At 33.3% G+C, this 16,420-nt stretch overlaps 1 protein-coding gene across 5 annotated transcripts in view; it reads left to right on the plus strand.

Annotated features, from left to right (window-relative positions):
* Window positions 1-16,420, plus strand: part of LOC127068243 (ecdysone-induced protein 74EF) — a 216,380-nt gene that overhangs the window by 175,767 nt on the left and 24,193 nt on the right. For 4 of the 5 annotated variants that reach the window (XM_051004158.1, XM_051004160.1, XM_051004159.1 and 1 more), the window contains 3 exons: window positions 6,759-7,037; window positions 11,487-11,654; window positions 12,382-12,621. In XM_051004158.1, the coding sequence (XP_050860115.1) occupies window positions 6,759-7,037; window positions 11,487-11,654; window positions 12,382-12,621 (687 nt within the window). The remainder of the gene's footprint in view (window positions 1-6,758; window positions 7,038-11,486; window positions 11,655-12,381; window positions 12,622-16,420) is intronic. The other variant, XM_051004161.1, reaches the window with a different exon arrangement.

The raw sequence follows: 16,420 nt of genomic DNA on the forward strand, positions 1-16,420 counted from the left end.
ATAGCTGGCAAGATCGAGAACTCGATTAATTTATCATCGATTACTTATGCTCGGCAGGTGTAAATCCGAGAGAAGAGATTTCATGTCTCCTGTTCTTTTTTCTCCTTCTCTCTCTCACTCTCTTTTTCTTTTTTTATTCGTCCCACCTTGTCCCTCCCTCCCACCACCTGAACCACCGTCCCGTACTTTCTCATACTCTACCTCGTTCGAGCGTACGTTTGTTTGTTGTGTGTTTGTGTATGTGTGTCGTGTTGCGGTGATTCTCGAGAGCCAGATGTTGGTAGGACGGAGAACGTAATATCGAAAGATCGCAGAAGAGTAATCGATTATGAACGGCGATACAGGCTCGTTCTCTGGGCCACATGTTCTCCCGATATAAGCTGTGATTTCCCAAAGGCCATTCCTTCTCTTACATTTAATTCATACGGTATATTATCCTCTTTATTTTTCTTCTTCTTCTTTTTTTCGTTTCTTTTTTCTTTTTTCTTTTTTTTATTATTTTTATCTTTTACCTTTTTTTCTGTTTTCTTTTTTTTTTTTCTTCTTCTTTCGGCGCATGTACTCGTAACGGAGAACACGCAATACTTTTGAATCTCGTATAATCACGGCTAAAGAGTAAGAGAGAGAGAGAGAGAGGTGTTTAACACAGGTGCTCTCGTATATGCAGCACCTGCGACATACGAATTACTTTACTTCAGACTCTCGGTACTCTCCTCGTAAGATGCTTAACGTGTACTTTGCGTGTACTTGAAAGAGAACAGCCGCTGGCTGTCTCTCACGACTTACGACCGACATATATCGAACATGCGTGATGTCACATAGAAAGAGAGAGTCGTTACCGTTACGCAATGCCAACTCCGTTCAGAAAGAGACGTGTCGAGAAAGTTGCTATGGCCCGGCCAAACGCTGACCTTACATACTCTTCCCTTATAATATATATAGACGTAGATGTATATATATATATAGAATCTACGTGTCTGACTGTCTTTCCGTCTACTGTGTGTGCGTGTTTGTGTTAGAGAAAGAGAAAATAACTTCCTAAAATCGTTCGATCTTTCTCCGAAAAAAGAAATAGAACCTGTTTTTTAAATTTGAATTTACCGCAACGGAAGGTTGTAAAATCGATTTACTCGAATATCGAATATCGTCGATTTTTCTATTCCAATTTCTTTATTTATATTAGATAAATCTTCTCGAACGATCATTACGAACAATATCGACTTGTTATCATTATTATTATTTTTCTTATTATTATCTTGTATTTATTTAAATTTGAATTCGCCGCCATGAAACGATACAAAACATCGCGTTATATCGAATTAGAAAGAATCGATTATTTCTTTTCTTTTCGATTTACCCGATTAACTCGATCTCTCTAGATCCTTTCGATTATATTTTCTCATCATCAACGTCATCTTCATCGTTATTATTACTATCATTATTATTATTATTACTATCATTATTATTATTATTATCATCATCATTATTATCATTATTATTATTTTTTTTTTTATCGTGTCCCGACGACACGATTTTCCCGAAGACAAATTAATTATTAGTAGAGATATCTAGAACGAAAGTAACGGAAGATACCGTGAAATCGTGGCCGCACCTCAAAGCCTTACCGGAAGTCGAGGTCGAATAGAAGAATGAAAGAGAAAGAGAAAGAGAAAAACGATAGAGAAAGAAAGACAGAGAAAGAGAGAGAGAGAGAGAGAGAGAGAGAGAGAGAGAGAGACGTTGAACAGGAAGCTCGGCACGTAAAAGCTAGCACGTGAAATCGACTCGAAGATTCCCTCGCGCGTCGTGAGGATAGAAAGAGAGAGAGAGAGAGAGAGAGAGAGAGAGAGAGAGAGAAAGAGAGGAGAGAGTAATGGCGGAGAAGTAGGGTAAGAGGGTGGGGGTATAGGAGGGGAGGGTACTCGACGTACCGAGAGGTAGATGTGTGTACGGTCGATGCGGCTAGATACCCACCCCTTGACTTCGCGTCGAGGGCGAACCAAGGTCGACCAAGGTCGGACTTTTCTTGAATTTGCAAATTTTCTTCCATTGTTGCACGTCAATTATCCGATCAATAAAAATATTTTTATTAACTTTAATGGTCACGTATACGACTTGCAACTAGTGTTCTTTTTTTTTTTTGTTTTTTTATTATTATTTACTTATCTTTTTTTTTTCTTTTTAACAAATCGACAAAAATCGTTCGTTTATTACTCGTTTATTGTGCATCTTTACGTGTTTACTTATTAAATAATATATCGTGTGTAGTAAGATCAATCGTATTTTAAGACTTGATTATCTTCATCAAAAATTATATATCCGCGCATTAATTTCAGATTAATTATAATATTTGAAATGAATTATGATAATATTGCGTGCAGGAGATCTGAAGTTTTTTTAATTTATTTAGGATTTTTTACATTTATATGTTTGTGTAAAATATCGAGAAAGAAAGAGAGAGTTAGAAATAGAGAAAGAAAGTGAATCGTATAATTTGATCTTTAAAAATTCGATATTAAATTTATTTCAAATGTTTCATATAATAATTATGATAATATTACAAAACAATTGATACTATTGTTTGAAATTGAACACAATATGTGTATACATATATATATATATATATATTATATATATATATATATATATACACATAGGTGTTGCAAAAGCTTGAGAAGCATATGTACGTATTGCTTTTAATTTATTATCTAATCAACGTAACGACTCGATCCCGAATTTGCCGATGAACGAATGAAATCTTTTAATACGATTAAGCCTCGGCCTTATCTTTGGCTTTTAACCGGTTCTTGCACTTTCTCGGAATTCTTCGAAAAGAAAGAAAGAGAGAAAGAGAGAAAAAAAAGAAAGAAAGAATGAGATAGAGAAAGTTTTGCCCTTGAAAATTCGTAACGAGACAAGTTATCGTAATGTTACGAGTTCGGTTTAATGACGAGAAAGAAGAGAAAAAAAAAACGTTCTCGTAATTCTAGATGGTTCGAGAAAAAACGAGCTAAACAGAGAAAAAGAGAGAGAATAGGGATAGAAATAGAAACGAATAGGAATGAGATAGGGTGGAATGGGGTTGGGCGGGGTTGAAACGAAGAAGAAAGAGTATAACGAGTCGACGTTGTTTTCAACGATTCCTCGAAGACATTTTCTTTTATTTCTCATTTTTCTTTCATTCCTTCTTTCTCTTTCTCTCTCTTTCTCTCTCTCTCTCTCTCTCTTTTTCCCCTTGTAACGAGACAAACGAACGAACAAGGAGTGGGAGTGGAGATCGGGTTTACGAGGGAAGAAGGAAAAAGGGAAGAAAGGGTAATTCAGTCTTCGCACGATATAACTTGGTGGAGAAAAACTGATCTGAAATGCACCCACGCTAGTTGGAAGAAGTTAGAGAAGGGTACTTGAGGGTTAACCGAGGTCCTTAAACCCTTCTTCAAGCACCGATAATTTGCATTCGTGTAACACGCATGTGTATATATATATATATATATATACATAAAAATGATATACAGATACATGTGTTTTTATATATATATATAAATATATAAATATATATATATATATGTTTGACGTCCTGTAAGAAATAGTAATATAGAAACAAGGCAAAAATAGCGTGCGTTTGACTCAATGAGAATAGGGTCTTTACTGCGATAAATGTCGGTTGCACACACATTCCTTATTATTGTTATTATTGTTATTATTATTATTGTTGTTATTAAAAAATTACATATCGTAAAATAATGTTCTTTTTAACGTAGGAAATGATTTTATCGACCTATCTGTGATTCGTGCGTTCATGTGTATATATATATATATATATATATATATATATATATATAAACGTACGAGCGCGCGCGTGGTGTGTGCACGCGCGTGTGTTCGTGTGACATATCTAAAATATGTTCGTTAAATCCTTAAACTGTTTAACTTCGAGTAATTATCTTATCACCAATGTAAACAGCCTAATATCGAGCTACTTGATATCGATCGATATGAATCGAGATCCATTTCTTTTTTCTTCTTTCTTTTTCATTTTCTTTTTTTTTTCTTTCTGCAATATTTTAATTTTTTATTTTCTATTAGTTAAAATATATTTCAACGCATAGTGAAATAACGATTTAGTTTTATGTACTCTCTCTCTCTCTCTCTCTCTCTCTCTCTGTGTCTCTCTGTCTCTTTATCTCTCTCTCTCTCTCTCTCTCTCTCTCTCTCTCTCTCTCTCTCTCTCTCTATATCTTGTAATAGACATGAAAGAATAAATAGATAAAGAAAAAGAAGATAAAAAGAAATAATAAGAAGAACAAGATAAAGAAGATAAAGAAAAAGAAGAAGACGACAATCGTTTGCTTTAAACAGAGACGTGAGCTCGTTTTACGTGATCATAATCGACGATTCGAATCACTGACGTCAAAGTAACTGTCGATATTATCGATATAAATATACGATTTAACAAGTACTGCAGGTCTTTGTCAACTTCAAAGATTTTCCCGCCAATACAAAATCAACCCTTCGATTCGTTTGAAAAAGAGAATTTTTCGTTAATCATCAATGAAATCTTTAATCGTATTAATATATAAAAAAAAAAAAAACGAAAAACGATATCATATATTTCTCTCTCTTTGTCTCTCTTTCTCTTCCTCTTTCTCTCTATCTTTCTCTAAGTACACGTAGAACATATTCAACGTTTTGCTTAAAGAGCACAAGGATCGCATTCTGATTCGCCAGAGTCTCGAGGAGATCTCGCAAGATATATCTCCATCTTACACAATTTCCTTTGACCTTTAACGTAAATGTAATACATGTTGTGTTCGTTCGTTCGTTCGTTCGTTCGTTCGTTTGCGCTTATTCGATCGCTCGTTTGCGACGAGAATCTATAGATTGAACTTTCTCGTTATTTTCGTATAGAACGAAATTTAAAAAAAAAAAAAAAGAAAAAGAGAGAAGAAAAAGGATTATATATATAAATACGTACGTACATACATATTATAGCTAGATAATAAATTAAGAGAATTAGATATAGATAAGATAAGAAACAAAAAGAGGAGAAAGAAAGAAAGACAAGTATAAAAGAAGAAATAAAATAAAGAGAAAAAGAAAAAACAGACGAGGAGGAGGATGCTGAACAATAAAAAACTACAACAGAAGAGAATGACGATGACGATGATGTAAACAATAATAATAACAACAACAACAACAACAACGATAATCATAATTACAAAAAAAGAAAAAATAATGAAAAAAAAGAAATGATAAGAAAAAATCAAAAAGAAAAAGAAGAACACGTATGTTATATATACGTATGCATATATCTAAATAATACATGTGTGTATGTCTGTGTGTACATATATATGTATTATATATTTGTAAAATTTCCATCATATATTATGAATGATGATCAATCGACCAATAGATCGATCGATCTATATAAATATATCGGTCGATCGATCTATCGATCGAAATCGATCGCGTGCTCGCGTGCTCAGGCGCGTGCGTTCGTTCACTCGTTCTCTCTCTCTTTCTCTCTCTTTCGTTCTCTTTCGTTCTTTCGGTCACCCGTTTCGTTCGTTCCTTCGTTCCTTCGTTCCTTCGTTCCTTCGTTCCTTCGTTCCTTCGTTCGTTTCTTCCTTCGTTCCTTCTATCGTTCACTCGCTCGGACGCTTTTCCACGGCGATTTTTCCCCAGGAGCGCAACGAGAAATTGCTTAATGAAGCCGCGAGGTTGGCACTGCCTGAAAGGAAGGTAGAAACGTTGCAGTGGGTCAAGGAGAGACGCTGGCTTTCACTTCCTCTCCGCAGCACCGCGCTATACCCCTCAAGAGAGAACACTTCTCTCTCTCTCTCTCTCTCTCTCTCTCTTTCGTTCTATCTTTCTTCTTTTTCCCCATATCTCTCTCTTTTTCTCACTCTCTCTCTCTCTCTCTCTCTCTCTCTCTCTCTCTCTCTCTCTCTCTCTCTCTCTCTCTCTATCTCTGTCTCTGTCTATCTGTCTATCAGTTTGTCCGTTTGTCTCTCTTTCTGTCTCTTTCTCTCTCTCTCTCTCTCTCTCTCTCTCTCTCTCTCTGTCTTTCTCTAAGCACTTCTTTTTTCTGCGTAACGCGACCGTTTACGTCGCGTCTCTTCTCTTCTGTCACGTTTTAACGTTAAACGCGTACACATTGTGACATAAATCTGCCATATTTGTCTTTCGTGGGATATCTTTTTTTTTTTATCGTCGTCGGCTATGCCTTAACCAAGTTCTTCGATTTGTTGTTGGATCAGTTTTTCTTCCTTTTTTCTTTCTTTTATTCCGATTTAATCCTAATTTTTCGTTCGACTATATGCATATAGCTGCGTATATGTTATAATAATAATAATAATAATAATAATAATAATAATAATAATAGAAGAGTTACGTCGGTGTTATTTGAAAATGAAATTGTAATAATAAGAAATTAAGAATATATCATATATCTCGTATCAATCGGGACAATATATAATAAGAATAACGTTGTGTTTATAACAACAAAAATTAATATCGATTTTGGATATTTGCGAACAAACATATATAAGAAATTAATTAACGAAATAAGAACTTTAGATCGTTGATTAATAACGGGAATACTAACTGGAAAATATACATCGGAAAAGAAATTATTTTTCCGGAAGAGTTTTAAACGAAATGAAGGAAAGAAAAAAAGAGAAGTATCAAATTATACAACGATTTTAATTTTATTAACGAAAATGTCTGACGAATGGATATTTTTTTCTTTTTTCTAGTGGATACCAGGGAGGTCCAACCGCACGAAACGACGACAAGCGAGAAGGAACAATTAGGTTTGGCGAGTGTAAAAGCAGAACCAGGTTCGACGAGTGCGAGTACTGCGAGCACGACTACCGGTGCTCGTCTCCTTCATGGAATCCTTTCGCAGCATCCCCAACAGCATACGCTAGGGGTGCAAAACGGTTATGGCCGACATATGCCAACGCCAGCCGGCCATTCTCAAATGGCTCAACCGCCCTACACCACTGCCGCCATTGCTACGACGAGTACGCCAGGTAATAAAATGCCTAATACGTCTATTAGACTGATTCCTATAAAACAAAAAAATGTTTCTTTTTTTTCTTCTTTTTTTTTTATTATTAATTCTATTATATTTCATCATTTTTATTGTTAATAATTTTATTATATATATATATATGTGTGTGCGTGTGTTTGTGTAATAACACGTGACTAGATCTTGTCTATGAATCCGAACTTTTTCTTGGGATATAATTCTTGGGGGTTTTTTTATTTATTTATTATAGATTATTACAGTATAATTTTTTTATTTTTTCATTGCTTCCGGCGAAGTCCTGCCGGTACCGAATTATTTTATTAGATTCTGATTCGTTTTATTTTTCCTTTCTTTCTTTTTTTTCTTTTTTTAATTACTATTATTATTATAAGTATCTCAAAAAATTCTTAATTTTTGTAACATCATGCTATTCGATCTTCTCAACGAATGTTCTATCATTTAATATAGTTGAGATTTATTGTATTTCTCTTTCTTTTTATCCATCTTTATATATTTGTCATGACTCTTTCGCTGTCCAATTGTTTTATTGAATACTGATTTTTTCTTTTTTTCATTGCGATAATAATTTTGAAAGAATTGCTTTTTTTTACTATCATTACTTGATTTATATAATATCAAGCGACTCGATCTTCTCAATGAGGAAGATTTATTATTTCGATATATACGAGGTTTATTATATATTCTACTTTTTATTTTTTTTTTTAACTTTTCATATTTTCACGAAGCTCTTCCAGTATCGACTTTTTTTTATTAAGATTCTGATATCTTCTTTTTTTATCAAAGTCTAATTTAAAAAAAGAATTTTCATTGCTTTCGCAATTTTCACAATTAGTTTGATTTTTGTGATATCGTACGTCTCATCTGATCTCATTTTATCTTAGAGATTTCTGTTTAATACTCCTTTTTTATTTTTATATTTTTGGCAATATTTTGAATTGTCTCTGACATTCTTTATTTTCTTTTCCTGATATTAAAGAAAAGAAAAGAAAAATAACTTTTTACGATTCTTATAACTTTCTCATTCAAATTGGTTGTGAAAGAACTAGTAGAAAATTGATTTCGATTTATTAAGAACGGAAGTAACTAAAACGGTAGTAGAGTCTTGTGATTATATACTCTATATACAGGATGAAACATATAATACAATCAATTAGAAATTTTCTCTTCCTATGAATTTAAAATTGTAAAAGTAATGAAATTTTTAAAAAATTACAGGTTGCTTGAAATCACCTTATAAAATATTTATTCATCGATAAAAATCAAAGTTTTATTCTATATATATATTTCTTTTTTCTGTTCTTTTGAAAATGTTTCTACTTTCGTCTCACGAAAAATTCGCGTGCGTGATTCGTTACATTAATAAATAATGATAGAACATTTCTATTTTTTTCTTTTTTGTTATAAAAGTTTATTAGTTCAAATCTTACGAAAAATAATCGAACGAGTCGACTTATTTTGGAATTAGGATCGATAGCTATCGATTTTTAAACAGTTCTACTACTCCATGGATTATACGAGATCGTTCGAGATAGGAAGCCCGTTTAAGTCGGTAGATATCGCGTTGGTTTCTAAACAACTTGCTCGGGAAATCATTTCCGTTGGAGGTAGGCAATAAACTCTTTATAGTCTGACTTTTCTCTTGATGCTAAAACGAGCGACCCTGCTATCATTAGCCTTTAACTTTTAAATACTCGATTCAACGAATATATCAAACACTATAGAGTTTCCTTGTTAAAGTTCGTAGAAAAAAGAAAAAAAAAGAAACAGAAAGAAAGAAATAATTATAATAATGTAATTTTTCCATTATCTAATTTTACATATATGTATATATTTCTCTTTCTTTTTACGTAAAAATAGGGCGCAAAAATAAATAATTAATCGAATAAAATTAAGGCAAAGGAAATTAGAGCAAAATGAAAGAAACAAAAAAAAAGAAAAGGAAATCAATACTTTCGAAACGTATGAATTATTGTTTTGAAAAATTATTATCGATATTAATTATAGCCGGAGAACGAGTTCTCGGTATAAAAAAAAAATTGATTATAATATTGTTTCGCTCGATATTTCTACAAGAATAAATCTTGTCATGGTTATTACCAAAAAATAAAAAAAGGAAGAGAAAAATTATAAGAAGAGAGAATGAGAAACAAAAGTCGATCCAATGAATTTCAACGACGCATACAAGATTCTATTAACAATTCCTACGAATATTAGCATCGTATGATACAACTAAATACTAAAATAAAACAAAATCGAAATAGAAACTAGTTGGAAAATATCGAACACTTGTAAGTTGTATCCATTATATCTATGTATCATCCATGACAATAGTAACCCACATCTGCACGTATGAACAACACAGCAGCAACAACAGCAACAGTAATAAAGTAATAGTAGCAACAGAAGCAGCAGTAGTAAAAAAAAAAAAAAGAAAAAAAAGAAAAAAACCAGACATAATCTCTCTCTCTCTCTCTCTCTCTCTCTCTCTCTCTCTCTCTTTCTCTTTCTTTCTCTAGTCGTACTTTAAAACTTGAACAAATTTTTTCCGCTCGTCTGCAACGATTGAAAAGAAACTTGCGTATATAATAAATACATATATTTCTACATACATGTATGCATGTATGCATGCATGCATGCATATATCCGAGAGGAAGAAGAAAGATCAGTCCCCAAAAAGAAAAGAAAAGAAAAGAAAAGAAAAGAAAAGAAAAGGAAAAGAAAAGAAAAAAGAATAAACATAAAAAGACGACAGTCTCAAAGTGGCGGTATCATTGGGTGAGTGGAGGAACGGAACGTTGGTAGTTGCACGAGAGGAGCAACGCGATTGGCCGGTGAGATTCGACGCGGATATCCGAAACGCGGTGTGTGGTAGTCGTGTGCACGATCGAAGAGACACGTTTTGCATAACGCGAGGAAGACGAGAAAAGAGAAAAAGATAAAAAGAGAAAAGGAGAGATATATATACATATACATATATATATATATATATATATATATATATATATATATGAGAGAGAGAGAGAGAGAAAGAAAGGGGAGAGAATAAGAAAGAGGGAAGGAGAGAAAGAGAAGATGAGGTCGCGCGACACGACAACGAGGAGGCGGCGGTGGTGGCATCTATATAAGAGAGAAAAAGAGAGAGAGAGACAGATAGATAGACTCTCGTTTAGAAAGAGAGAGAAAGAAAGAGAGAGAGAGAGGAACCCTTTAGGGACTGGTTTACTCTCTCTCTCTCTCTCTCTCGTCTCCTGCTCCTCTCGCGGAGAGGCCGTGGGAAGCGCGGCAGATATGCATACCCAATGACCGGATGACCTTCGTCCGTTGCATAAAGATGCCTTTAATTGACCGCGCACGCGAAAACACGTTCGTTTGCTGCTGGGTCTGCTCCTGGTCTGCTGCTCCTCCTGATCTTCTGCTCCTTGTCTGCTCTTACTGTTACTGTTACTATTGCTGCTCGCTGCTCGCTGCTCGCTGCTTATACTGTTTGCTTGTCTGATCCTCTTATACCGATGCGTTCGATAAAGCTCGAGGAAGAGCTAAAATATCTCGAGTCGTTCGACCGCTTTTCGTCACGTTCCGAAATGACGTTAAAAAATATCGGACATGCCGACGAGTCGACCGAGAACAAATTTTCCGAGTAAATTATTCCCGATTATTCTCTTTTGTCGCGTAACGAATGTCGTCTTTTTTTCTCCTTTTTTGTTTTTCATTCTTTTCTTTTCTTTTTTTTTTTTCTTTTCTGTTTACTTGTTCTTTCTTTTCTTTTATCGTACGGTCCTTCAACAAGAGTTCCGATTATAATTATTACGAGCTCCAAGGAATTTTTGCAAGATTTCGTTCTATTCTTTCTATTTTCTCTTTTTTCTTTCTCTTTTTTTTTTCTCTCCGAACAGTATGTCGAAGTTTTGATAAAAATGATTTTCTTTTCTCTGTCAATTGGATATACACACACACACACACACACACACACACATGTATATATATATATTTTTTTTTGTTAGCGTTAATTTCGCAAGTATTAATTACAAATATTTTGTAACATTTCTTTCCCTTTTCTTTTTCTACAACATTTTTCAAATAAAAAAAAAAAAAAGAAAAAAAATATCTTTCATATAGTAATAAATGTCTGACGTAAGAAAATGTAACAATAAAATTTCGCTTTGACACATTATATATAAAAAAAAAAATTTATGAAAGATATCAGAAGACGATAAATGATATTGTAGATGGATTAAATGATACATTAAATATATACATGTAAATCTGTATAAAATCGATTTCGTTAAAGATTTAACATTTCGATTTTATCGTTGTAGATCGTTTCCTTGACTTCTTTTTTTAATGTTGATTCGTTGCAAACTAATGAAAATCTATAAGACGAACGTTTGGTCTGTTTGCTCTGTTTCATTCGAAAAAAAAAAATAATAAGGGAGCGGATCACTGCCAGCAAGCCCTGCGGACAGCGGAGTCAGCGACGTCGAATCAAGTACGTCCTCAGGCGGTAACGAGGACGCGAATCTCCTACTAAAAGCCAGGCTCAATCCTAATTCGTCCCTTCAACCGAGTCTGGCATCTCATCATTCACACTTATCCTCAGGTAAGACCGTTATTTAATAAGATTCATCTTATTTTGATCTTATTTCGAAGTCTCTTCATTTTATTTTCAATGTGCGTATGTACATGTATGTATGAATGTATGTACGTGTGTAAGTACGTGTGTAACGTTCATCCTTTTGTGATGTATATTAAAATTAATACGATGAGTCCAAGAGAGAAAAAAAGAAACGAAATAATCAAAAAAGATTATCACAATATACGATGTATACATAAATTAATTTCAATTCAATAAGTTAATAATTCGATCTAGATATTACATAAATATTTTGTTTCTTCTCGCGTAAAACTTATCTCGAAAAATTATACAGAGAGAAAGAGGAAAAGAAATGATTGTATTCTAAAATATGAAATTAGTCTGTTGATGATAAGTAACGTTGAAAGTTACTCGTTGTTTTATTTTGGATAATGCAGCAGGTAGAAGAAAATGTATCTTTTACACTGTATATTCTAAATTCTCTACCATTTCTTTCTTTTATCACTTCAAGGTTTTTTTTTTATATTATTTAAACGTCTAGTATTTTCTTTGTTTCTTTTACTTAAAAATTTCTTGTTTACGTATGACAACGTGTTTTGCTTTGAAAATCTTCCATTATATTTCTTTTAATGCGTTGAAGAGAAAAAGAAAGAAAGAGAGACAGAGGTGGATATACGATTTGTAGGATTTAACATCTAATGTTAATCTAATTGCAATTTGAAATGTATGATAGCAGCATTGGGTAGGTCAGCCTGCCACAGTCCTGGCGTATATCCGTCTACGGCGGGTTTTCTACCGCCCTCCTATCATCCCCATCAGCATCATCCCTCCCAATATCATCCGCACAGAGGTAGCTCGCCACACCATCAGCACGGTAACCACACCATGGGAGCAGCGATGGGACCCCCGCATCATCATCACCATCACCAAACGCAAAGTCTTCAGCATTTGCATTATCGTCAACCACCTACACGTAAGTATCTATTTATCATTTTTTTTATTTTATTTTATTTTATCAGAACATAGATCTGTCAAGAAATTCTCTATTCTTTGTTATGAAATATTTAAAAATATATAGAAATATCTATCGTTTATAACGCATTTTTTAAATAATGATAATTTTTAATATAAGAAATATTCGATGATTTGGATAATGAATGAATCTTATTTTTTATATCGTTTCATATATTTCTTTCAAACGAATTTATATTGTTTTATAAAATAATTATATAATTTAATATATATATATATATTGAATAAAAATAAATTAATATCTAAAAAAGATAAAAGGACAAAATAATGTTGCTATTCAAAAAACGATAGACAATACTTTTTGATAGATCTAATAATACTTATTTTTACCATACGTAGTTCGACAAATTTTACATAATTCTCGATCTCTCGATATTTACAAATATTTCTTTTCAAACATATACATATACATATATATACATATACATATACATATATATATATATATATGTGTGTTCCATTTTACAAATATATACATCGATCTCTCGAATTTACAAATATTTCTCAAAACACCAATTTCCCATTTCTCTTAATCCAAAAGATATAAAGAGATATAAAAAAAAAAAAAAAAAGAAAAAAAGAAATAGAGAAAGATATAAATTGCTGCGAAAGTCTTCGAGTCTTTTTGACAGAAATCGGTATACGGTAGTATCAATCGACGTCGCTATCAATTTCGAACAAATCGCGTGTGCAATGTCGGACTCCATTCTTTGCAGGTGTGCGTGTATGTTAGTGTGCGTGAAGAAGAAGAAGAGATGGGGTAGGGATAGGGATAGGGGGAGAAGGAGAGTCTTGAGGAAGGAGACGGAGGGGGGGTAGGGGGTAGAGAGGCAGAGGGAGGGGGTAGGGAGTTTTCTTTGACCTCATTTCTTTATCGTAGTCGTTGGTCTCCTCGACGACAGTAAAATGTATCTCATAGCGATCGATAGGAACGATTATTCGATAAAGTTACGATTTCGATATAAATCGCAGTTATATCACATTTCAAAAAGAGATTTCATATTGAACAGGAATCATTAATTGGTATTATTTCTCTGCGGTGCATCCATCGATAATCGATGATAGTCGATCGATAATCATCGAACGAAAAAAACAAAGCGAAAGAACAACGATGATGGATACGAACAAACAAACAAAAAAAATATAAAGAAGATTAGTCCCAGGTATTAAATGAAAGACGAACTTTTTAATCTTTATCTTTGGAAAGAATGTTAAAGAATAAGACGATGATGTAATAAGAGAAAACAATTTTATTCGGATATAGAATTAAATATCGTTGATATAAGAGAGCGTAGACAATGTTACAATGACATCGATTTAATGATATTATAATAATAACTAATTTAGGGTTATTCGGAATAGAAATGAAATTAATGGGAGAATTTATTCGACAAAATAACCATAACGATAATTATTACTACTATTAGTACTATTACTATTACTACTACTACTACGCAACAACGAAATAATTAGATCGAGAGAAAGAAAATAATAATAAAAACAAAAAAAAAAGAATTATCACAAAAAAGAATTATGTTAAACGAGAAAGAAAATCAGAGGAGAGGGCGGGAAAGAGGGAGAAGAAAGAAAGAGAGTAGAGTAGTCAAGCTACTTGATCTAATCTATCAAGATGACAAGGCGAAACAACACGTTTGTTGTTCCTTCCTTCCTTTCAACGAAGTGAAAGGGATTGCCTCTGGGGAAAACGTAAAGGAGAACTCTCGAAGCTCAAGTCGCAAGATTAGGAAAAAGAAAGAAAAAGAAGAAGAGTAGGAGGAAGAAGAAGAAAGAAGAAAGAAAACCAACTGGAGGGAAAAAAGAAACAAAAGAGAAAAAAAGAAAGAAGATCAACACTGTTATACATCTCTGATATAGTTATACACGTACATAATACGCTCTTATAGACCTATGAGAGATATATATAGCACAGATATATACATAGATTCTTAGATACCTCTTTAGATATACATACATACATATACATATGTAATTACTTAAATATCTCTGCGATATACGTACGCATATATAACATAGATTCTTAGATACCTCTTTAGATATACGTATGTATATAATTATAGACTTAAATATCATCGATATACATATACTCTTTGAATACTACTGATATATATATATATATATTATGTACACTTTTAGATATTTCTGATCTAGATACACATGCATATATCTATACGAATTCTTACACGTTCTGATATGTTAATACATATACACATATATACACATATATACACATACATTCATCCATGATATACATACCAAATATATCTATATGTGTGTGTGTGTGTGTATGTGTATGTACGTATACATACATATTATTTTAACAAGTAAGATCGAGAACTTCCTCAACGGAAGTTTGACACCTTCTCTCTGTTACCTAAGAAAGAAAAAAAAATGATAGAGAGAGGGAAAGACAGAGAGAAAGATGAAGAAGCTCGATTCGTTCCCGTGACCCACTTGACGTTCTCCGATTCCAACGGCCCAGATACGCTTCCTGCCTTAGATGGTACATACAAGTACAACTTACCGATTTGCTTTAGATCTAACACACTCCTCTTTTTTCTTCCTTTCATTTCTCTTTCCCTCTCTCTCCTTCTTTCTCTCTCCCTCTCTTTCTGTCTCTCTCTCTCTCTCTCATTTATTTCTTTTGTGAAACTTACTTTCGGGAATTAAAGTTCTCATTCGAAATTTCAACTTATAAAAGAAATGAATATGAAAATGGGAATAATTTATCTGATTGTTTAGATTTGACATTATCAAAACATTTTCTTTTTTCTTTTCTTTTTTTTTTTTATTCTTATTCTTTTCATCTTCTTTTTTTTTTAATGAATTTTACAAACGAATGGAAGAACGAAAGGACGAACGAACTGACGGATGAATGAATGACGAAAACAATTAAATTTTACGAATGTACACAAAAGAGAAAAGAGAGAAAGAAAAAAAAAGGAAAGTAATGAACGACGAAGTTTTATAAATCAGTTCGAAAACTGATTGACCTAACATGAAATATGTATGTATTTATGTATTTACAGAGGGAAGATATAATGCATACATGTATCGAGATATTATAACGTAGGAATTGATCGGAGCACGTTGCGGTAATAATTAATGGCATTCTATGGGAAAGCGTACGCAGCAGCTGTCGTTCCACGGACACAGAAAACACAGAAACACACTCGGTTTCGATAAAAGAAGCGTAATTTCGCACGTGAGAGCTACATATGTATGGACTCGTGTCGGACATCGCGTAATCCGTGCAAATGTATATCTCTTTCTCTCTCTTTCTCTTTCTCTCTTTCTCTCTTTCTCTCTCTGCAGAAATTCTCATACGATATTCGATTAAAGTGGCAGCTGATTTTGCCTCGGTACACACCTGGTACAATGTCCGTGATTTACAAAAACAAAAAAAAGAAGAAGAGGGAAAAGAAAAAAGCATCAAGATACGAAACGTGATTATCGGCCGATGGAATGGCGCCAAGGTGGTTCCTCTCAATTGCATCGTGGAAAAAAAAGTTTCGCAGTGAAAACTGAATCCTCGATATATTAAAAGGCTCGGTGAAATTTACTTTGTCGAGAAAGAGATAGAGTGAGAAGGAAAGAAAGAGAGAGAGAGAGAGAGAGAGAGTACGTATACGCGTGTGTATGTGTATGCGAGAGAAAGAGTAAAAGAGGAGAAGGAAGAAGAACGTATCGATTATAGCAGCGAGTGAAAAATACAAAAAGAA

This window comes from Vespula vulgaris, chromosome 12 (assembly GCF_905475345.1).
Source record: "Vespula vulgaris chromosome 12, iyVesVulg1.1, whole genome shotgun sequence".
In the NCBI taxonomy this organism is placed as follows: Eukaryota; Metazoa; Arthropoda; class Insecta; order Hymenoptera; family Vespidae; genus Vespula; species Vespula vulgaris.